This window comes from Bos taurus, chromosome 28 (assembly GCF_002263795.3).
Source record: "Bos taurus isolate L1 Dominette 01449 registration number 42190680 breed Hereford chromosome 28, ARS-UCD2.0, whole genome shotgun sequence".
Classification (NCBI taxonomy): Eukaryota; Metazoa; Chordata; class Mammalia; order Artiodactyla; family Bovidae; genus Bos; species Bos taurus.
This window is the reverse complement of record NC_037355.1, coordinates 13961406-13984150: the sequence shown is the minus strand read 5'-3', so window position 1 is coordinate 13984150 and position 22745 is coordinate 13961406. Positions and strand designations below refer to the sequence as shown.

At 42.3% G+C, this 22745-nt stretch overlaps 1 protein-coding gene across 3 annotated transcripts in view; it reads right to left on the bottom strand.

Annotated features, from left to right (window-relative positions):
* Positions 1–12916, bottom strand: part of BICC1 (BicC family RNA binding protein 1) — a 347769-nt gene extending 334853 nt beyond the window's left edge. For all 3 annotated transcript variants that reach the window (XM_024986876.2, XM_024986877.2, XM_024986878.2), the window contains exon 1: positions 12449–12916. In XM_024986876.2, coding sequence (XP_024842644.1) covers positions 12449–12638 — 190 coding nt within the window. In that variant the 5' untranslated portion in view covers positions 12639–12916. The remainder of the gene's footprint in view (positions 1–12448) is intronic.
* Between the last annotated feature and the right edge of the window lie 9829 nt (positions 12917–22745).

Here is a 22745-nt window from a genome sequence, read left to right as displayed (position 1 = left end):
AGCAATATGTGAACCGTGAACTTCCTGATGTTCAAGCTGGTTTTAGAAAAGGCAGAGGAACCAGAGATCAAATTGCCAACATCCGCTGGATCATGGAAAAAGCAACAGAGTTCCAGAAAAACATCTAGTTCTGCTTTATTGACTATGCCAAAGCCTTTGACTGTGTGGATCCCAATAAACTGTGGAAAATTCTGAAAGAGACGGGAATACCAGACCACCTGACCTGCCTCTTGAGAAATTTGTATGCAGGTCAGGAAGCAACAGTTAGAACTGGACATGGAACAACAGACTGGTTCCAAATAGGAAAAGGAGTTCGTCAAGGCTGTATATTGTCACCATGTTTATTTAACTTATACGCAGAGTACATCATGAGAAACGCTGGACTGGAAGAAACACAAGCTGAAATCAAGATTGCCGGGAAAAATATCAATAACCTCAGATATGCAGATGACACCACCCTTATGGCAGAAAGTGAAGACGAACTAAAAACCCTCTTGATGAAGGTGAAAGTGGAGAGTGAAAAAGTTGGCTTAAAGCTCAACATTCAGAAAACGAAGATCATGGCATCTGGTCCCATCACTTCATGGGAAATAGATGGGGAAACAGTGGAAACAGTGTCAGACTTTATTTTTCTGGGCTCCAAAATCACTGCAGATGGTGACTGCAGCCATGAAATTAAAAGACGCTTACTCCTTGGAAGGAAAGTTATGACCAACCTAGATAGCATATTCAAAAGCAGAGACATTACTTTGCCAACAAAGGTTCGTCTAGTCAAGGCTACGGTTTTTCCTGTGGTCATGTATGGATGTGAGAGTTGGACTGTGAAGAAGGCTGAGCACCGAAGAATTGATGCTTTTGAACTGTGGTGTTGGAGAAGACTCTTGAGAGTCCCTTGGACTGCAAGGAGATACAACCAGTCCATTCTGAAGGGGATCAGCCCTGGGATTTCTTTGGAAGGAATGATGCTAAAGCTGAAACTCCAGTACTTTGGCCACCTCACGCGAAGAGTTGACTCATTGGAAAAGACTCTGATGCTGGGAGGGATTGGGGGCAGGAGGAGAAGGGGACGACAGAGGATGAGATGGCTGGATGGCATCACTGACTCGATGGACCTGAGTCTGAGTGAACTCCGGGAGTTGGCGATAGACAGGGAGGCCTGGCATGCTGCGATTCATGGGGTCGCAAAGAGTCGGACACGACTGAGCGACTGATCTGATCTGATCTGATAAGGCTCTCTATAACTGCAAAAAAAGTTTTTTGATCAGATGTACCATTATCCAACCATAAAATTTTAATTCTGAAAACTGCTTAGAAATACAAAAACATTTAATATAGTAGATTAATGATGAATACAAAAATCAATGCTCCAACTACATAAACTCCACACAAATAGTCAAGGATGTATCTCAAGGACCACACTTCTCTTTTTTTCTTTTTTTGGCTGAGCTAAGCAGCTTGTGAGATCTTAGTTCCCTGACAAGGGATCAAACCCACATCCTTAGCAGTGAAAGTGTGGAGTCCTAACCACTGGACAGCCAGGATTACATCCCAAGGATTACATTCCCAAGGATTACATTCCAAGGCAGAAAAATGAGAACAGCTATAGGATAGTGAAATGACAAATTATTACTTTTCTTTTTAAAAGTTTCCCTTATATTGCTTTTTAAATTTCTGTAATAAAAAAAAATGTGTGTTCTTAAGTTAATTCATAATATACTAAATAGGTATCTATGACATCTGACTTAATAGGAGTCTGTAAGAAAATCAAATCATTCTGAGCCTGCTATGCAATAATAAAAACAGTACATCCGCTCCACAGAAATATATAGGTTTGTGCTCTTCCCCCAAGTTCCTGACAGCAAGCCACTGGAAACATGTGCCAGTTAAAAATTATGCTCCTAGACTAAAATGATTCAAGGCAGTTTAATGGTTTAAAGCTTCAAGGTGGAGAATGCTTACTGCTAGGTGGCTCCAGTGGTAAAGAACCTACCTGCCAAGGCAGGGAACACAAGAGATGCCGGTTCAACCCCTGGGTTGGGAAGATCCCCTGGAGGAGGGCACGGCAACCAATTCCAGTATTCTTGCCTGGAGAACCCCATGCACAGAGGAGCCTGGCAGGCTACAGTCCATGGGGTCACAAAGCGTCAGACAAGACTGAAGCGACACTCGGTTCAAGGGTGCTGTGTTGTACTCAAGGGTAAAGAGAATCAAAGAAAGAAAAGAATTCAACTCTTCTTTGGTTTTGATTTATATGATTCCCAGACATGCTAATGGTGTATGATAAACATCATTCAAAGTTTTCGATGAAGGAAACAAACAGAACTCTAACTCTAGATTGGTCATTCAGTTATTTCCTAATCTCTCACCACCACTAACTCAGGCCAGGTGGTGGGATCACAGGTACCAGGAGCAGACAGCCTACAAATCTGTTGTCTCTTCTGCCCAACCCGTGAATCTTGCCAGAAAATATTTCTGCAAATTTATCAAAAGCCTTAAAAATGTCTATTCCCTTTGAGCTAAAATTTTCACTAGAAAGAATTTTTCCTACGAGAACAATTAAGGATGAAAAAAATGTTTTTCAGGCAAAAAGGGTTTGGGGCAGCATGTTAACACCCATTACCTGATAACTCTTGAGTATCACACTACATATGACACTGGTACATGCTTGATATACAGTATTTTTCTTATAACCTAGAAACTACATTTATTCCATTTTAGTGATGGGAAGACTGAGGCTCAGAGAAGTTATTAACTTGCCCCAGGCCACACAACCAATGGGCTTCCCTGGTGTCTCAGTGGTAAAGGATCTGCCTGCCAATGCATGAGACACGGGTTCAATCCCTGGGTTGGGAAGATCCCCTGGAGGAGGGCATGGCAACCCACCCACTCCAGTATTCTTGTCTGGGAAATTCCATGGACAGAGGAGCCTGGTGGGCTACAGCCTGTGGAGTAGCAAACGAGTCAGTGGCAACTTAGAGATTAAACACCACAACCACAACCATTAAATGATAGAGCCAGGACCTGAATCTGGGACAATTTGAATAGAAACATTAGGTTCCTCTCAATGAATGACCACCTAAAAATGTTATAAAATGCCATAAAGAGGAAGTGTTAGTTGCTCTGTTGTGTCCAATTCTTTGTGACCCCATGGACTGTAGCCCACCAGGCTCCTCTGTCCATGGGATTCTCCAGGCAAGAGTACTGGAGAGGGTTGCCATTCCCTTCTCCAGGGGATCTTCCTGACCCAGGAATCAAACTCAGGTCTCCTGCGTTGCAGGCAGATTCTTTACTGTCTGAGCAAAAAAAGAAAAAATGTCATAATGTTTAAGCAAATCATATGTCAAGGTTAATATTACAGAGCTATTTAAAATCCTGTTCTTCAAGAATCTTTAATGAGATGGAAAATACCCATGATACCAAAGCATTTGTCGCTCAGTCGTGTCCGACTCTTTGAGACTCCATCGACTACAACCTGTCAGGCCCCTCTGTCCATGGGATTCTCTAGGTAAGAATATTGGAGTGGGTTTCCATTTCCTTCAAAGAAGGGAGGTATGATCCCAGTTTAGGATTTTAGGGACACAAGTCACACAGGGATAAGAACCATATCTATCTTAGTTTTGTCTGCCCCCCCCCACCACCCACCAAAGCCCAATACTGTAACTGACATGTAGCAGGAACTCAACATCTGTTGCTAAAATAAATTACCTGTGAGCATAGTTTTTAGAGACCAGGAAAAAATACCCAAAATGTTATCAGTGGTTACTGCTGGATTCTAGATTTAGGGATGCCTTTTGGTTTTTCTTTCTTACATCTGTTTGTATTTTCAAATATTCTATAAATTTGTATTACTTTCAAAATCTGAAAAAAAAAAAAACACAATGGCTAATTTTCAAGTCTTATATTTAAGCATCTTCCTATACAAGAGATGTAGTTAAGCTCCAGATCAACTCAATATGCAGACTAATACATGATTTATCTTATTCCCAGTTACAGAAAAACTACTTCAGAGCTAGAAAGTGATCATTATCTTTTTATATGCCAGTATCATAAATGGGAACAGGATTTAATATGTGTTACAAATATAAATGGTTTCATCAGCTATAGTTATTAGTAGCTTATTAGGTAGTAAATGGATTTATAAAAGTAAAACATCCACAAAATGTGTCTATTAATGGTTTGTGCACTTTGGATATTAAATGCTGGTGCCACAAGGATTAAAAACCAAATGTGGTGGCTTTTGCAGCAGAATGAGGGTTTCTTGCCAAGGTCAGCCCCACACACTGCAAATCTACTACAGAGTAGTATTGAAACAGTGCCTCATCTCGGGCGGTTTATTAAGCTTTTTACCTAAAGGAATATTTAGAGTCACTATTATCCCATGCATTTTTTTAAAATACTTATTTATTTGGCTGCACCTGGTCTTAGTTGCAGCATGCAGGATCTTTAGTTGTCACATGTGGGATCCAGCTCTCCAACCAGCATCGAACCTAGACCCCCTGCATTGAGAGCTTGGAGTCTTAGACCACCAGGGAAGCCCCCTCCCACCAACCATGCATTTTTAAAGGACTAGATTTTTAAATAAACAGTATAAACTAAGGATGAGCCAACTGGTATTTTTATTAGCTCATCATTCTGGACAATTTCAAACAGCAAAACATGGCACAAATCTGATGATAATTCTATTATCAAACTGCCTCCAAAATGACTTCATTTTCTAAACAAATGCTGGCTTCATTGGCCAGATGCTATTGCAGTGACCACTCTAAGAAAACCCTAAAGGGAAAAAGTATGAACTACACTGAACCAGTCTATTTTAAAAGCAACTTGAGATGTGTGGTGGGCCGGAAGGAAGAGGGAGAAGAGAAAGAGTATCTCAGAGTAATAAAAGGTAAAACAGGGAGGGATGGACTGGGAGTTTGGGATTAGTACCTGCACACTATCCACATACAGACAGGATAACAACAAGGCCCTACTGTACAGCAGAGGGGACTATATTCAATATCCTGGGATAAACCGTAATGGAGAAGAATATAAAAAAGAATGTATGTGTACAACCGAGTCACTTTGCTGCACAGCAGAAATCAATACAACACTGTAAATCAACTATACTTCAATTTAAAAACACATTAAAAGTAATAAGATATTATTAATAATAAGATATATTAAAAATAACAAGATGTTTCTTAAAAGGTAAAATGGATGTATTATGCTGTATAATTTTCAATGGAAAAAAAACACTTGACAGGTAGAAAAAAGTGAAGGAGAAAAAGACAGTTACAGTACTTATGGGCCCTAAGTCCTTTTTTTAATAGGCGTAAAAACACAAGAACCGCTGTCCATGATCAAAGGTGTTTTCTCTTAGGAAATTAGGTTTCCTGAACTAAGCCAAGGAGAAATTTCAGCAACATAAACACTACCAAATAATCTAGATTTCCAGGAGTTATCAATGCAGGTCAAAGTCTCTGACACGGGTAAGCTTTCACAGCAGGCACAGCCTGGTGTTTCTGTCACAATGACCTCAGCTCTGCCCCTTGTGGGGAAACTACGGGTTGGACCACTGGATCCATTCAGATTCCCTTCGTCCTTGCCTCCTTCTACGAGAAGCTGGAAATGAATCTCTTTCTTTCCCAGAATCCTTGTAGCAAAGAGTGGCCAAAGAAATACAGATGGAAGTTCCAGGACAGAGAATTCTTTGTCACATAAAAAAGCAAAATCTTGAATAAAAAACCATTTTTGTTCTCTGCCTTTTCCCTGCAGAGACCACAGACTCATCTCAAGGTAGAGTCCTGGCCAGACTGCACCAATGAGGCCACAGCCATCGGCTGGGACGGCCAAGGTCGGGGGGAGAGCTGTTTGGCTCCCTGAAGCCCCTGAGTAGCTCTTGGGGCCTCTCAGCCCCAGATTTTTTTGTTTCATCGGGAAAATAACCCCCTGGCTTGTTTAAGCCACTCTGCGTTGGGTTTTCTGTTAGTCGCAGCCAGATACATTCCTGCCTGTTAAAATCATCGATAGGACAAACTCTTTGTATGTTTTAACTTATCAATGATCAACTTAGCCAAAGTCCCAGAAGTCTTCACAGAGGTAAGACTGACGGAGAGCACTGACTCCCTGCCTCTGTCACAGCATCCTCCCAGGACCCTGCAAAGGATGAAATTAGGACCCCAACCCAGGTCAGCCCCAGAGCAGTTCCCGAGCTCTTTAGTGCTGGGCTCTACATCCCCTGATGTATTTTCCTTTAGCTTATAAAACAGTCTGAACCTTCAGTTCTGCTCTCCAACTCTACTACACTTGTCCTAATAAACTACTCTGATTGGAAGAAGACTTTCACTGTGGGCAGGGGCGATTCATATGCAGTTGTGTTTTTTTTGTTCCTTTTTTAAAAAGAGAGAAAGACTTCCTTGGTGGTCCACTGGTTAAGACTTTGCTTTCCAATGCAGGGGGCCCATGTTCCATCCCTGGCCAGGGAGCTAGGATCCCACCTGCCTCCAGGCCAAAACACCAAAATATAAAAAAAAAAAAAAAACAGAAACAACACTGTAACAAATTCAATAAAAACTTTTAAAAATGGTCCACATCAAAAAAAAAAAAAATCTTAAAAAAAAAAAAAACTTGGCAAGCATTTGCTTTCTAGTGTTTTGAAATCCCTCTCCATCTAGTGTTTTGAAATCCCTCTCCATCACGTGCACAGGGCTGTCGTGACCAAACACTGTGTGCCCGGCCCTGGGCTCAGCATTTCACCCGCATCACCTCCTTCTGTGCTCACAACATCCCCAGAAGACAGGACTACCTCGGCCCCCATAGATGAGCAAATAGAACACGTCATCCCAGGTCCCCAGCATTTTCTTCAAAGGCGCCAATGAATGACAAGTTCAGAGCAACATCAAACCACAAGGGAGAGTAACTGCTTCTGAGGCTCGTCTTTAGTAAAAACCATAGAAAAGACTGGCTTCAGACCATTTAAGGAATGAAAAATTCTCAAGGCAAGAACCATCACAGCTAAAGACAGTGCAAAGACCTCTCATCCAGCACAAAAGCTAAAACTCCGCACTCGTGTCCAATACATCTTTTCTCATTATGTACTCAACCACCTTCACGAGGGGCTAACATGCCGGGTACACTGTGAGCTACCAGGAAGGCCAATAATAATATTTAGGTAGCTGTGAATGCTCATTTATCATTTTAATAAATGAACCATTTATTTAATTCATTTAATTCATTTTCCAGTATACTAGACTTTCATTTTCAATAGAAAAATGTGCACTTTATGAACTATAGTTTATAATGAATGTGGTTATTAGTGATTTATCCAGCACTTCCTATGTGGCCAGCGCTGTGATGTTTTACATACATCTTTTATTCTCTGAGTAGTCACAACCAGCACAGGATGTAGGTATGCTCCTACATCAGAATCCTGCATCACCCTCTTTCAGAAATGGGCTGCAGGTAATGAATTTTCTCAAGCTCCCTACTTAAAAGTAAGACCGAGACTCAAATCCAGATCTGGCCAAGAGTCCTTTGCTTTCGACCATTAAGCTTCATAAAGTTATTGCATCTGTTCTTAATGTTTACTAGCTTTTATCAAGCCCTAACTAGAAAACTCTATCCAGCTTAGCTCATTTTCATTTTCAGCACTCCTCCATTTTCATATATTTTGGCTTCATCTCTCTCACAAAAGCATCTAAAAAATTATTATCTATTTACCAAATCATAAGACAATCTTCACTAAAGTTTGCCAGATTAAAAAGATACGTAATTATGTAACTGCTGCTCTTACTTTTAATCAACAGTGCGATCAGCTGTTTTAGTAACTAGTTCTGTTCCTCAAGCAAACGGCAGTCAATGAATCCTGTTGTGCCCATCACTGTCAACCTGTAAAAACATGTTTTGCTTCATTTTTTTTTTTTTTTTTTGGCTGTGCCACATGGCATGTAGGGTTGATCTTAGCTCCCCAACTAGGGATCAAAACCACGCCCCCTGCATTGATTGGAAGCATGCAAAGTCTTAACCACTGGACCACCAGGGAAGTCCCCAAAATATGGCTTTTAAAGTCTTTAACAGCAATATCCTAAAAGCCCACCAGACATCAACCTCAATTTATAAAAACAGGTCACTGCCTCATTCATTGCCAATACTTCTTTCTACGATAACATATGAGGGATTCCGAACTTTGAAAATGCCTATGAGTCTAAACTTTATGTAGGAGCTTTCAATTGTATGGCATGTGTATACATTTTTCAATGTAAAAATAAAAATATAATCGTAAGATATAAAACAATCCCAAAAGAAAAAAAAAGGAAAAGTCTAAAATTAACAAATTCCATGTCTGTCTCTCAGGACGTTCGCCAGCACCAGGGCTATATTTCTGACTCTTCTTACCCACTGATTCCCTACATTCTCCCAGACTTTCCTCTAGACCACTCTCCTTCCTCTTTGTAAACCATAACTCACATTTAATTGACTTAATCAATACTACTACCCCACATGAAGTATAAAGTCTAAATTCTGAATATCAGTATTAAGTAAATCAAGAACAATTTTTCTTCATTATTATAATGTTGCCCATGTATCTATGCCAAGGTCGACCATCCTCATCAAAACCTTAAACTTGAAAATGAATTTCCATTTATAAAACTGCTGACTAATAAAATCAGTAATCTTCATTTAGATTCAAGCAAAAATGTCAGATACTCTGCATGGCTGTTCCAAAGTAATTATCAGCCAAAAAACAAAAGCAAAAAATTAAAGACTAGTGAATTTTTTTCCTACCTTTTTTTAGCCCTAGTGGATTTCATGTGTTATCAATTCTTTGAGGAGTCAATGATCATCCAAGAATGGCATTCATTTCTTTAACCACTACCCTATTGCCCATATTTTAAACTCACTGAATTTTTGGTCCATTGCGTAGAAGAATTTCTCTACTAATAAAAATACAACCCATTAAACATTAACTTACCCCCAGGACAGTCTCTCAGGAAACAAATTCCAAGCATTATAATCACCAATTTGCACTATGTAGACTTAAAGGCAAAGAATCTTATTTATCCTGATTTAAACTGGGAACCTATACACATTTTAAGGCAACTACATGAAGAAAAATGGCAAATCCAATGCACAATAATCAGAAACCCAACCAGGAAAATAAAGACTTTTCTTCATTGGCACTTTTCAAACAAAAAGCTTCTCACCCCAGGACACCTAACAATATTAAAATATTTGTTGACTTTCCAAACTCCCACCTCATTCTTTATTTTACTTCTGCAATTATAAAAATGCAAAATTGTTTCCCTAGATGTTCAAATATAGACTGTCAGAAATTGTGCTAGGCATTAGAAATAGATTTAATCCATGCTAGTAGCTCAGACAGTAAAGCCTCTGCCTACAATGCAGGAGACCTGGGTTCAATCCCCAGGTCAGGAAGATCCCCTAGAGAAGGAAATGGCAACCAACTCCAATACTCTTGCATAGAAAATTCCATGGATGGAGGAGCCTGGTAGGCTACAATCCATGGGATCCCAAAGAGTTGGACACAACTGAGCAACTTCACTGGCACTGATATATATTAAGCTGTTACCGTTTACAAAATGGTATGGCAAGTTTTTGTTCATTAGGCATTATCTCTTTTAATTCTCACAAAACTCTAAGAGAAAGGTATAATACTAGCATCAGTCCCATTTTACAGATGGGCAAACTGAGACAGAGAGGTGTTCACAAACTGTCCCAAGATTCCAGAGGGATTTGAACCTAACTCTGAGTGATTCCAATTGCCCACACTTGCTTTAACCACCTAGTATCAAGCAGTGAGACACATGAATATGTTTGGTTCAGAAAACCAGTCTTACTCCTTATTCCATGGTGGTTCTCTACAGCCTGTTATATAGGATGAAGTAAATCAGAAAGAGAAAAACAAACATCATATATTAACGCATGGAATCTAGAAAAATGGTACTGATGAGCCTATACGCAGGGCAGGAACAGAGATGCAGAAATAGACAACAGACTTGTGGACACAGTGGAGGAAGGAGCAGGCGAGACAAATACAGAGAGGAGCCCTGAAACATCTACCTTACCATGTGTAAAAACTGGTAGCTAGTGGGAAGTGGCTGTCTAACACAGGGAGCTCAGCCCTGCGCTCTGTGACAACCTAGAGGGGTGGGATAGGGTGCAGGGTGGGAAGGAGGTTCAGAGAGGGGACACATGTATACTTATGGCTGATTCACACCGTTGTGTGGCAGAAACCAACACCACATTGTAAATCAATTATCCTCCAATTAAAAATTTTCCAAAAAAAAAAATAAATAAAACCTGGTGGCTCTAACAAAACTTGACTCTGGGAAGCATGCATGACAAAATGCCTTGGTACACAATGCACTGAGTTCTATCGTCAAATGTGTTCAAATTTACTTTGCTAGAAGGTGCAATTCACTTACCAGTGACTGAAAAGTTAAAGCAGTAGGTTAAATTATTAAAGACATCTTTGGAGTTGAAGTGTGAATATTTCATTAATGCGTAGGTTGCTGAAGAAATGCGAACTCTTAAGACGCCTAAGAAACTTTATCACAACAAAGCAATTTTAAACTGTCTCATGTCAGAATATCATATCTACAAAGGGAAGAGCCTTCAAATTTTTAAACATGCCTCACCCATATTTCATTCTATTCTAAATGGAAATTAATTCAAAAAAGAAATCCACTTCTAAAGCTCAGATTATGCAAGACAGCTTCCTAGATGCTTACATCACTTGCCTGTGCGCACAAGCAAGACAGGTAAAGAAGACGCAGTATTATTAGAAGAGCCATCTGTCTTCACAACCCTCCAGATGTACAAAACAAACAAGAAACTTGCTGAAAGGAGAGGTGTGTGTGTTAACAGTTCAACCTAAACAATCTTATACCAATATTTTTTCTGAATAAATTTAATATTTTGTTTTAAAATAGGAACTAGGCAAAAAGAACCAGAACAAATAAAACAACGAACACGAGTTATTGAAATGCAACTGGGGTTTTAAGTTCCAAATCTACTTTGCAATATTCCTACGGGAAGAGTTTATCTCAGAAGTAACTCTCCTAGGACTTTACCTAATTTAAAAGAGGAATAAAAGAGGGGGAAAGACAGAGACAGGACAAGCACAGGGGATGTTTATCAATAAAAATAAGCAACAAGAGAGACAAGTTCGCAGCTCATCCAAAAAACGCCTGCCAAAGACTCCTGCTATTTGTTTCCACCAAGTTATTGTTTTGGAAAACATCTTGTTCTGTCTTAAAAAATAACCTGCTTAATTGTTCTAAAAAACCACTGCGTTTCAATGGAGGGCTAAAGAGCTCCCACATTTCGATGCACTAACTGATCAAGTCGAAATAAGTTATGCGCCAAGCCAAAAGAGAGCTAGAAAGCTCCTATCCTCCCTGACGTAAGGACACCAGCTACTGAATGAATCCACCACTGCATCCTCAGTGGAAGTAACGCCTGGTCCCTCTACGGTATTTGAAGAACAATCATTCAAACTACCTTATTTCTCTAGATGATGTAAATGTGCCACACTGGCGATTACAAGTAAGCTAGTAATTGACATTTTTAGAGAAGATCAAAATGACCTTGGACATTTTAGTGTTCACTCTAAGAATCCCAATCCTCCCATTAAGAATCAGAATTCGATCCCAGTCCTACATGGTTAAAGCTGTTACGACTGGGAAAGTCCCAGAGAAACGAAGGAGTTTAAAAAAAAAAAAAAAAAATCCCAAGTTGTGAAAGGCAAAGTCTGACATCCATAATACGGAAAGATTTTTATGAACCAAGTGTAACTCAAGATGTGTTTTATAAGCGTGCCAGGCGATGAACATACACTGTCCTCCAACCCAGCAGACTGCCCTGACACCATCCCCACGCTTTGGCCGCTCACCCCCATCCTGGCCCCTCTCACTCCCGGGTGGAGGGTGGGGGGCGGGAACTCCTGTCTTAAGCCTTGACATCTGCGGAGCGTTTCCCAATAACGAGACAAGGCCCCTCAGCTGGAGGAAGTGGATACTGACAAGAGAAGGGAGAGAAACATGAGACAGAGCTAGAATTCAAGAGTGCCAACGAATAAGGAGAGAGTCACGCATACTCTGTGCCGTCCGACTGGGTCCGGATGGCACAGCCCAGGTGTCCAGACTAAAGTTGGCATCTCCAAAGTCCAAGAATGCAACTTGGGCGCGCGGGTACAAACACGGCCTTCGGCTTTTCTGAAGCCGGTTCAGTTAGCACAGGGTTCCCGGTGCCTGGAGACCTGGAAGGCGTGGAAGGGTGGGGACTCCCGCGAGGTCTCCACTCCCTGGGTGTCCTTCGGCTCCGCGGGGGAAGGGACGAGGAACTAAGTCGACTTTGGGCCGGGCGCTGGGACGCGGGACCAGGATGTTCGGGAAGCTGTCGGGGGCTCGGCCGGGGAGTCCGAGAACGCAGGGGGGATGCCTACCTTGTAACATGGCCTCAAGTTTCTTCCTGTCCACGCGGAAGCGCTCCTCGCTCCACTCGGGGCTGTGCAGGGGCGCCCCGGCGACCAGGTCGTCCTCCGAGCCGGGCATGGGAGAGTCCGTGCTGCGCTCGCTGTTGGAGCCCGGGTCCGACTGCGCCGCCAGGTAGCCGGGCTCGCCCTGGGCGGCCATGGTGGGCGCGCGGCGCTCGGGCTCCGGCTGCCGCCGCTGTTCTGCCTGAGCCGCCGCCGCCGCCGCCTCCGCTGGCCCGCCGGGCTCCGCTGGCTCCCCGCGCCGCGGCGCTAGCTCGTGCCCCCGCGGCCGCCGACGCCGCCGCCAACGCCGCCGCCACGGAACCCCGTGCGCATCCCAGCCCCCGGCGCCGCCTACGCAGCCCGCCGCCCCGGGTCCGGGCCCCGGTCCCCGGCTAGTGGCTGCACCGCCCCCTGCCAGCAACGCCCGCGCGGAATGAGCGCGCCGCGCCGCCCGCGCCTCCATCCGCAGGGCCCCGGCGCCCCCTCCCCGCCCGCCGCCCCTGCAGCCGCGCGCTCATTGGCCGGGCCGGCCCACGGGGAGCCGCGGCGGGCGGGCGGGCAGCCCCTGGCTCGCGCACACACTCGCGCGCACACACTCACCACGTACGCACTACCACTTTACTGCGGTTACACGTCTGAATTTTGTCCCGCACACATACTTTCACAGTTCTTCCATCACGGACACTCGCCGAGTTCAAGCACAGCACCCTCCTGAACTCACTCGAAGTACAGACACAGTTCCCCCTCTCTTGACCTACAAACACTACTCTCTCAAAGTCACAGCCCCAGTCGGTCCCACAAGTTTGCAACAGGAGGAAGAAGAAAAAGAGGAGGATTGCGGAAGGAACAACGTCCATCTGTCGCAGACATCACCGTGGTCCTTGCTTTCATGCAGCTCACTCCACTCCGTGCTCAAAGCGGATATCTCCTCTCATCGCAGCCAGTTGCCGGCTAGTTGCACAAGAAATGGACAAGAGGCTTACTCTTTTTATTGTAAGGAATGGGATTTTTTTCCTTTTCCCTTGATTGAGGTGAGAGGGGGAATCATTTTCTGTGTGATTCTCCGGGAACAGATTCAACTAATTTAAAAAAAAAAAAAGGAGGGCTGTGGAGAAAAGAGGCTCTGAGATTGCAGAGGAGGTTAGCTGGATTCAGCTGGCGTCTGAGCAGGGCTGTCTTGTCAGAAACTGAGGGCTCTACTCTGTTCCCAAGGTCAGTCTCTCACAGGTAATGGGCAGCAACGAACCTCTGATCCTACCTGCCTAGGCCAGCTCACCCACTGCTACTCAAACTTGGACTTGAAGCACCAAGGAAGAAGAAACTTGCTTGCACCAGGAAATACCACTGGAACTCTGTTTTCCCAGCTCACATGGATTCATACTCTCTTTTGTAACCAAAATTACAAAGTTGAGGGGGGTGTGTTTTGTTTGTTTGTTTGACTTTTTGGGGAGGGGGTGCTGGGGATGAGAAGGCATTTTGTCACCGGCCACAGAAGGAGACTTACTAGCCTACACAAGGGTCATGCCGTGTCATTGGCATGAGCCTGTGGATGATCAGGCTCATGTTTAAGCCTGATCTATGTTTAAACCTCTACTATGTTTAAGATTAATCGAAATTCTTAGTGATTCAGTTGCCTAGTTAAGCATTGGCTCTGTGCTGAGTAATGTGATGTGATTTGACAGATGAGGAAACTGGAATTGTAAGAAGTCACATGACACGATTAAGGTCACACAGCAGCAGATTATGGAGCTAAGAATTAAACCCAGGCCTGTGAATCTGGCACATAATGTCCACAAAAGCCCTGCCTTGTTGAACAGAGAACCCTCCTGCTCAGAGTCACCTCCTAAGGAACCAAGAGCAGATCTGTAGCTAAACTGTTTGATTCACCATCGTGTTTTCCTTCTCAGAACTTACTATACAAAGCACTAATTTAAGCAGCAAAAGAGTTTATCAAGGAGGCTTCCACTTTTGTGTCAACAGATATTTTGGGGAACTTCCCTGGTAGTCCAAAGCTGAGACTCCTCACTCCTAATGCAGTGGCCCAGGTTCTATCCCTGGTCAAGGAACTAAATCCCACTAAGATGAGGCCCAGCCAAACATTTTGGAGGGAAACCTACTAAGTAATGGAAACTGTGTTAGGCACAAAGAATAGTGACCAAAAACAAAGAATATCCCTAGGCTCCTGGAGCTGACATTCTAGTGAGAAAGATAGAATGTTAACCAAAAGTAAATGTATAAATCACTCAGAAAAATACAAAATCCCACCTATATTAAACATGACAAATAAGAGACTCAACATAAGAGAAAAGCTGTAATGAGGTAATTGGATTCAGTCAGAGAGGTCAGTGGATGATTCTCTGAGAGAGTGACTCTGGAACTGAGAATAGAAGTTTGAGAAGAAATTAACTGAGCAAGAAAGAAGAGGAAAGAGCCTCCTCTGTAAACTATCATTTGATCATAATAACACTATCATGATCAAGTATATCACAATTATCCTTTATTTTCTAGTTGAGGAAACTAAGGTACAGGAGATTAAGTAACTTACCCAGATCAGATCAGATCAGTCGCTCAGTCGTGTCCGACTCTTTGCGACCCCATGAATCGCAGCACACCAGGCCTCCCTGTCCATCACCAACTCCCGGAGTTCACTCAGACTCACGTCCATCGAGTCAGTGATGCCATCCAGCCATCTCATCCTCTGTCGTCCCCTTCTCCTCCTGCCCCCAATCCCTCCCAGCATCAGAGTCTTTTCCAATGAGTCAACTCTTCGCATGAGGTGGCCGAAGTACTGGAGTTTCAGCTTTAGCATCATTCCTTCCAAAGAAATCCCAGGGCTGATCTCCTTCACAAATAATATGTAGAATCAGGATTTGAACCTTGGCAATCTCCCTTGAAAATTAGTTTTGAAGAGTGATATGCTTAGCCACTAAGCTACATTGTATCTTAATAGAATTAGTGTAAGCAAAGATATGTGGTTAGAGGAGGCAGCATGGGGAGCTAAAGGAAAACCTGAGCTGAGAATGAGCACAGCTGAGAATAGGAAATTAGATGGTGCTTGCCAAGGCAGGAGAGGTATGTAAGGAACAGAGCTTGTGAGGCCTACAGGCCAAGTTGAGGAGTTCTTCCTTTTTATCCCTAGAGCAGAAGGAAGCCATGTAGAGGCTTTGAGCAAAGGATGATGTACTTAGATTAACACTTTAAAAAGATGGCAGTGGCCACAGTATGGAAAACAGATTGAGGGACTGGATAGAACTAGTTAGGTCAATTAAGGGACTATCCAGGAAAGTTAGATAAAAGATGCTGGTAGCTTCCCTAGAGAGGTGAAGATGGAGATACATAAGAGGATTTGAGAAATACTTTGGTGGTAAATATCAACTAGATGGATGATGGATTGGATATGGGGTGGTAGAAAGGAAAATGTCAAGAATGACTCTAGGGTTCTGGCTAACATAAGTGAAGAGAGTTAAGTGCCCTTAACTGAAATAGGAAACACTGGCAGAGGACTGACTACCTCAGAGGAAAGTTGAACAGGACATATGAGTTGAAACCTCCAAGAAGATATGTGAAGTAAACACTTGGATGTATGGGTCTGGAGTTCAGAAAAGAGGTCTTGGCTAGAGACTAAAATGTATTATTTGTTTATAGGTGGTAATTCTAGTCATGTGCATGGGTACGATTAAGGAATGAGAGGAGAATTTAAAAGAACCAAGCAAAGAGCCTTTCAGAAATTCTAACAGTTAGTGATCACGTAGATGACAGTATAATGGGAAAGGTGATATAAAAAGTAATGAGAAGGAAAAACAAAGTTTTAACATGTAAGCACAGGAAAAAGACTTTCAGAAAGTAAAGTGTGATCATCTTTGTATAATGAGGTCAAACATTTTGGTGGAGGTCACTGGATCTTTAGCAAGAAAACCAGAATGGAATGGTAGAGGAATGAATACAGCTAACGAAATGAGTAAAGACAACAATTTGGGAGATGTTTGGCTGCGAAGGGGAGGAAATAACAGTAGCTGAAGGATAATGTGGGAAGAAGACGTTTCTTCTTTATTGCCTTGGTTGGCATTTAGGCTGGGTGATGATTTAATGAGTGAGGTCTGAGTACTGGAAAAACCACTATATATGATCCAGTTGACAGAAATGGAATATAAAGGAAAAAAAGGAGGGATCATTATTATAGCACTTTGAAAACAAGAGCAGAATAGACTCCAAGATATAAGTAGAGGAGAAACAGTTCATCAGAAGATGAACAGAAGGGTATGAAAATAGGTCTGTTTGTAGATTTCATTTCTAGAACACAAAGGCATCCCTTCTGATGGCTTTTATTTTCCCCCAAAAAAAGTAAAAGTCAAAGTGATCTGTTGAAAGTGTGAGAGGAGAGCTTCCAGAAGTTCGAGAAAAGTAGAGAGGGGTGTGCATGCATGTGTTTCTGTCCAGAGGTTTTAAAATAGCTTCTGCATCTGTAAAACAAAGAACTGGAATGCTGCTGCTTAAAATCAACTATACTTCAATAAAATTCTTTTAAAAGAGTGAATTCGTACTGTTGAGAGTTCAGTTGATGTTGGTAGTCATAAATTTATAATGGGATCAGCCTGCTTGTCCTGACTTTCTCCACCAGTGCTAAGCTTCTTGGGTGCAGACACAGAGAAACATAGGAGTCCTGCCAAATAGATGAAACACCAGGAGCTTGAAGGCAATAAAACAGGGCCTGATAGAAAATAATTTTCAATGTAGAAGCTGAAACTTCTTCAATGCAGAAGTAGAATCTAGCAAAACTATCTATCAAACATGAGGACAAATTCATGCATCCGTATGAACGGTCTCAAAGACCTCTCCTCATATCTATCTGAAAAAGCTGTTAAAGGTTACATGCCACCCAAACATGGGAGTCAATCAAGATGAAAAGAAAAACTTACAACATGGAAAATAAGAGATCCAGTCCGTAATAGAGGCAAAGGAGCTCCACAGAATAATGATGAATGGAGAGCAAAAATTGCAATAGGTCATGAGTCTGAGGGGTTGAGATTTCTTCTAGATTAAATAGACTTTCTTGAGTATGAACGTATTCAGAGATTAAGGAAGTTCATGGAAATTTTGGGGTTATATTCATGACTGGGTCATATAAAACTATTCAGTTCAGTTCAGTTCAGTCACTCAGTCATGTCCGACTCTTTGCGACCCCATGAATCGCAGCACGCCAGGCCTCCCTGTCCATCACCAACTCCCGGAGTTCACTCAGACTCACGTCCATCGAGTCAGTGATGCCATCCAGCCATCTCATTCTCTGTCGTCCCCTTCTCCTCCTGCCCTCAATCCCTCCCAGCATCAGAGTCTTTTCCAATGAGTCAACTCTCTGCATGAGGTGGCCAAAGTACTAGAGTTTCAGCTTTAGCATCATTCCTTCCAAAGAACACCCAGGGCTGATCTCCTTCAGAGTGGACTGGTTGGATCTCCTTGCAGTCCAAGGGACTCTCAAGAATCTTCTCCAACACCACAGTTCAAAAGCATCAATTCTTCGGCGCTCAGCCTTCTTCACAGTCCAACTCTCACATCCATACATGACCACTGGAAAAACCATAGCCTTGACTAGATGAACCTTTGTTGGCAAAGTAATGTCTCTGCTTTTGAATATGCTATCTAGGTTGGTCATAACTTTCCTTCCAAGGAGTAAGTGTCTTTTAATTTCATGGCTGCAATCACCATCTGCAGAGATTTTGGAGCCCCAAAAAATAAAGTCTGACACTGTTTCCACTGTTTGCCCATCTATTTCCCATGAAGTGATGGGACCGGATGCCATGATCTTCGTTTTCTGAATGTTGAGCTTTAAGCCAACTTTTTCACTCTCCGCTTTTACCTTCATCAAGAGGCTTTTGAGTTCCTCTTCACTTTCTGCCATAAGGGTGGTGTCATCTGCATATCTGAGGTTATTGATATTTCTCCTGGCAATCTTGATTCCAGCTTGTTTCTTCCAGTCCAGCGTTTCTCATGATGTACTCTGCATATAAGTTAAATAAGCAGGGTAACAATATACAGCCTTGACGAACTCCTTTTCCTATTTGGAACCAGTCTTTTGTTCCATGTCCAGTTCTAACTGTTGCTTCCTGACCTGCATACAGATTTCTCAAGAGGCAGGTCAGGTGGTCTGGTATTCCCGTCTCTTTCAGAATTTTCCACAGTTTATTGTGATCCACACAGTCAAAGGCTTTGGCATAGTCAATAAAGCAGAAATAGATGTTTTTCTGGAACTCTGTTGCTTTTTCCATGATCCAGCGGATGTTGGCAATTTGGTCTCTGGTTCCTCTGCCTTTTCTAAAACCAGCTTGAACATCAGGAAGTTCACGGTTCACATATTGCTGAAGCCTGGCTTGGAGAAATTTTGAGGATTACTTTACTAGCGTGTGAGATGAGTGCAATTGTGCGGTAGTTTGAGCATTCTTTGGCATTGCCTTTCTTTGGGATTCGAATGAAAACTGACCTTTTCTGCTGGCATATTGAGTGCAGCACTTTCACAGCATCATCTTTCAGGATTTGGAATAGCTCAACTGGAATTCCATCACCTCCACTAGCTTTGTTCATAGTGATGCTTTCTAAGGCCCACTTGACTTCACTTTCCAGGATGTCTGGCTCTAGGTCAGTGATCACACCATCATGATTATCTGGGATGTGAAGATCTTTTTTGTACCGTTCTTCTGTGTATTCTTACCACCTCTTCTTGATATCTTCTGCTTCTGTTAGGCCAATACCATTTCTGTCCTTTATCGAGCCCATCTTTGCATGAAATGTTCCCTTGGTATCTCTAATTTTCTTGAAGAGATCTCTAGTCTTTCCCATTCTGTTGTTTTCCTCTATTTCTTTGCATTGATCGCTGAGGAAGGCTTTCTTATCTCTTCTTGCTATTCTTTGGAACTCTGCATTCAGATGCTTATATCTTTCCTTTTCTCCTTTGCTTTTCACTTCTCTTCTTTTCACAGCTATTTGTAAGGCCTCCCAGACAGCCCTTTTGCTTTTTTGCATTTGTTTTCCATGGGGATGGTCTTGATCCCTGTCTCCTGTACAATGTCACGAACCTCTAACCTAAATTATAACTAGATTAGGAATTGGCAGTTTGGGAAGCAGACTTGTGGGTAGTGGGGAGTTTGGGGAGGCAGTAGTAAACAGTGTTAAACCTCATCTGCTTTAGAGTAACATCAATAGATAATGACTAAAACTTTTAAAATCAAGAAGTAGTAGTATATGCATGTTATTTGGAGATATGGAGGTAAAAATGGAATGGAGCTGAAAGTTTTGGAAATGGCTGCCTGTAGGAAATGGGAAACAGGAAAGGCATATTGTACTTAAGGTGGTTGTTACACAAGTCTCCTAGAACAATTTGATTCTTTAAACCATATGGATGCATAACTTTAATTATAAAAAAGCTAATGAAGTAATATATAATAGTGTTACTGAAGAGTGAAGTGAAGTGAAGTGGCTCAGTCATGTCCGACTCTTTGCGATCCATGGACCACCAAGCTCCTCCATCCATGGGATTCTCCAGGCAAGAATACTGGAGTGGGTTGCCATTTCCTTCTCCAGGGGATCTTCCTGACCCAGGGATCAAACCCAGGTCTCCCGCATTGCAGGCAGACGCTTTAACCTCTGCGCCACCAGGGAAGCCATTACTGAAATGGTATATAAATAACAGAACCTTGAATTCACAACTTTGAGTGCTGTGCTCTTTCTACAAAAAATGAACCAGAGTTGGTTGTTGTTATTGTTGTTTAGTCACTAAGTCATGTCCAACTCTTTGCAACCCCATGGACTGCAGCATGCCAGGCTTCCCTGTCCATCACCAAATCCCAGAGCTTACTTTGAGTCAGTGATGCCATCTGACCATGTCATCCCCTTCTCCTCCTGACTTCAAATTTTTCCCAACATAAGGATCTTTTCCCATGAGTCTTTTCTTCGCATCAGATGGCCAAAGTATTGGAGTTTCAGCTTCAGCATCAGTCCTTCCAGTGAATATTCAGGACTGATTTCCTTTACAATGGACTGGTTGGATCTCCTAGGAGCCCAAGGGACTCTCAAGAATCTTCTCCAACACCACAGTTCAAAAGCATCAATTCTTCAGCATTCAGCTTTTTAGAGTCGAACTCTCACATCCATACATGACTACCGGAAAAACCATAGCTTTGACTAGATGGACCTTTGTTGGCAAAATAATGTCTTTCCTTTTTAATGTCTTTTTAATACATCTAGGTTGGTCATAGTTTTCTTCCAAGAAGCAAGTCTTTTAATTTCATGGCTGCAGTCACCATCTGCAGTGATTTTGGAGCCCCAAAAAAGAGTCAGCCACTGTTTCCACTGTTTCCCCATCTATTTGCCATGAAGTGATGGGACCGGATACCATGATCTTCGTTTTCTGAATGTTGAGCTTTAAGCCAACTTTTTCACTCTCCTCTTTCACTTTCATCAAGAGGCTTTTTAGTTCTTCTTTGCTTTCTGCCATAAGGGCTTCCCTTGTGGGTCAGCTGGTAAAAAATCTGCCTGCAGTGCGGGAGACCTGGGTTCAATCCCTGGGTTGGGAAGATTCCCCTGGAGAAAAGAAAGGCTACCCACTCCAGTATTCTGGCCTGGAGTTTGCTCAAATTCATGTCGATGGAGTACACGATGCTATCTGACCATCTCATCCTCTGCCACCCCCTTCTCCTTTTGCCTTCAGTCTCTCCCAGGATCTTTTCTAAGGAGTTGGCTCTTCACATCAGGTGGCCAAAGAATTGGAGCTTCAGCTTCAGTATAAATCCTTCCAATGAATATCCATTGTTGATTTCCGTTAGGACTGACTGGTTTGATCTCCTTGCTGTCCAAGGGACTATCAAGAGTCTTCCCCAGCATCACAACTCAAAAGCACCAACTGTTCAGTGCTCAGCCTTCTTTATGGCCAGAGTTAGAATAACTGACAACCGTCTTTGTTTTCATTAAGTATATTTGTTTTGCCTTTATCTTCCTATGTCATTCAAGAAAAGAATAAATTTCAGTTACTCAGAAGGATAGGAATAGGTCAGATGCCAGATAATCAACTGTGTAGAATTTTTAAAGGAGTAGGGCTCTCAAAAAGAAAAATCCCTAATGCTAATAAAAATGTATTTGTCCTTCTTTCCTAAGGTGGAAAATAAAAACTGCTTATATTTCAAAAACAGAAAGAAAGAAACAGAAAAATCCCTGGGAAAAAACTTAAATAACTAAAATTACCTTAAATCTTCAAGTTTACAATATATGAAAAACCATAAGACATTAAACGAAAATAAGAAGTGACAGTTATCTTACATTTACTTTAGAAATGGATGCTGAACTCTGATTAGTGGTCATCTAATGAAAAAACTCCTCTAAGAAGTTTTACAGTAAAATGGATCAATATTCTTTTCCAGATTCTCTTAATGAGTTTCCCTGAATTAATTTCTTCTAAGACACAGTACAAAACTATTGATCCTGACCTTACATATTTTTGTAAGAGTTTCAGAAATGTACATTAATAACTACTTTTCTATTTCATTTTAAATCCTTGGCCTTTCAATTTGAATAATCTCAATATATGGACAGAGATTATATTCAATTAAATGGCCTACAGAGCTCCTAGCAGGCCCCTGTTTAGCAATCCCAACTCATTCTCCTTTTACATTTCGCAGTCCAGCAATATGGAATAGTTTGTAATTCCTTGTCCAGTCCTGCTCTCTCATCAGAGCTCTACGCTTTGCAAACAGTATTCCTCCAACTAGAATATTTTCTCCCCTTTCATTCACCGACCTTCACAAGCACCTCACCAGCAGACTGATGTAGGTTCTCTTTACCTTTTGTTTCCAATGAGTGCTGTGCTTATTCCCATTAAAACAATTATCTTTGCATGTATTATCTTCATCATTATATCATCACTATTATGGATCTGATACCTGAGTTCCTGAATGCAGGAAATGTATCTTTACATTATTGTGTCTCCAACACTCAGCAATTCCCTGGTATAGGTTGCTGTGCTGTGCTTAGTCACTCAGTTGTGTCCGACTCGGTGACACCATGGACTGTAGTCCCCCAGGTGCCATTTGTCCATGGCAATTCTCCAGGCAAGAATACTGGAGTGGGTTGCCATGCCCTCCTCCAGAGGACCTTCCCAACCCAGGGATCAAACCCAGGTCTCTCGAATTGCAGGCAGATTCTTTACCTTCTAAGCCACCAGGGAAGCTGGTATAGATTCACCATGCAACTAGAAACATGTTTAAAAATCATTTTGTGATAT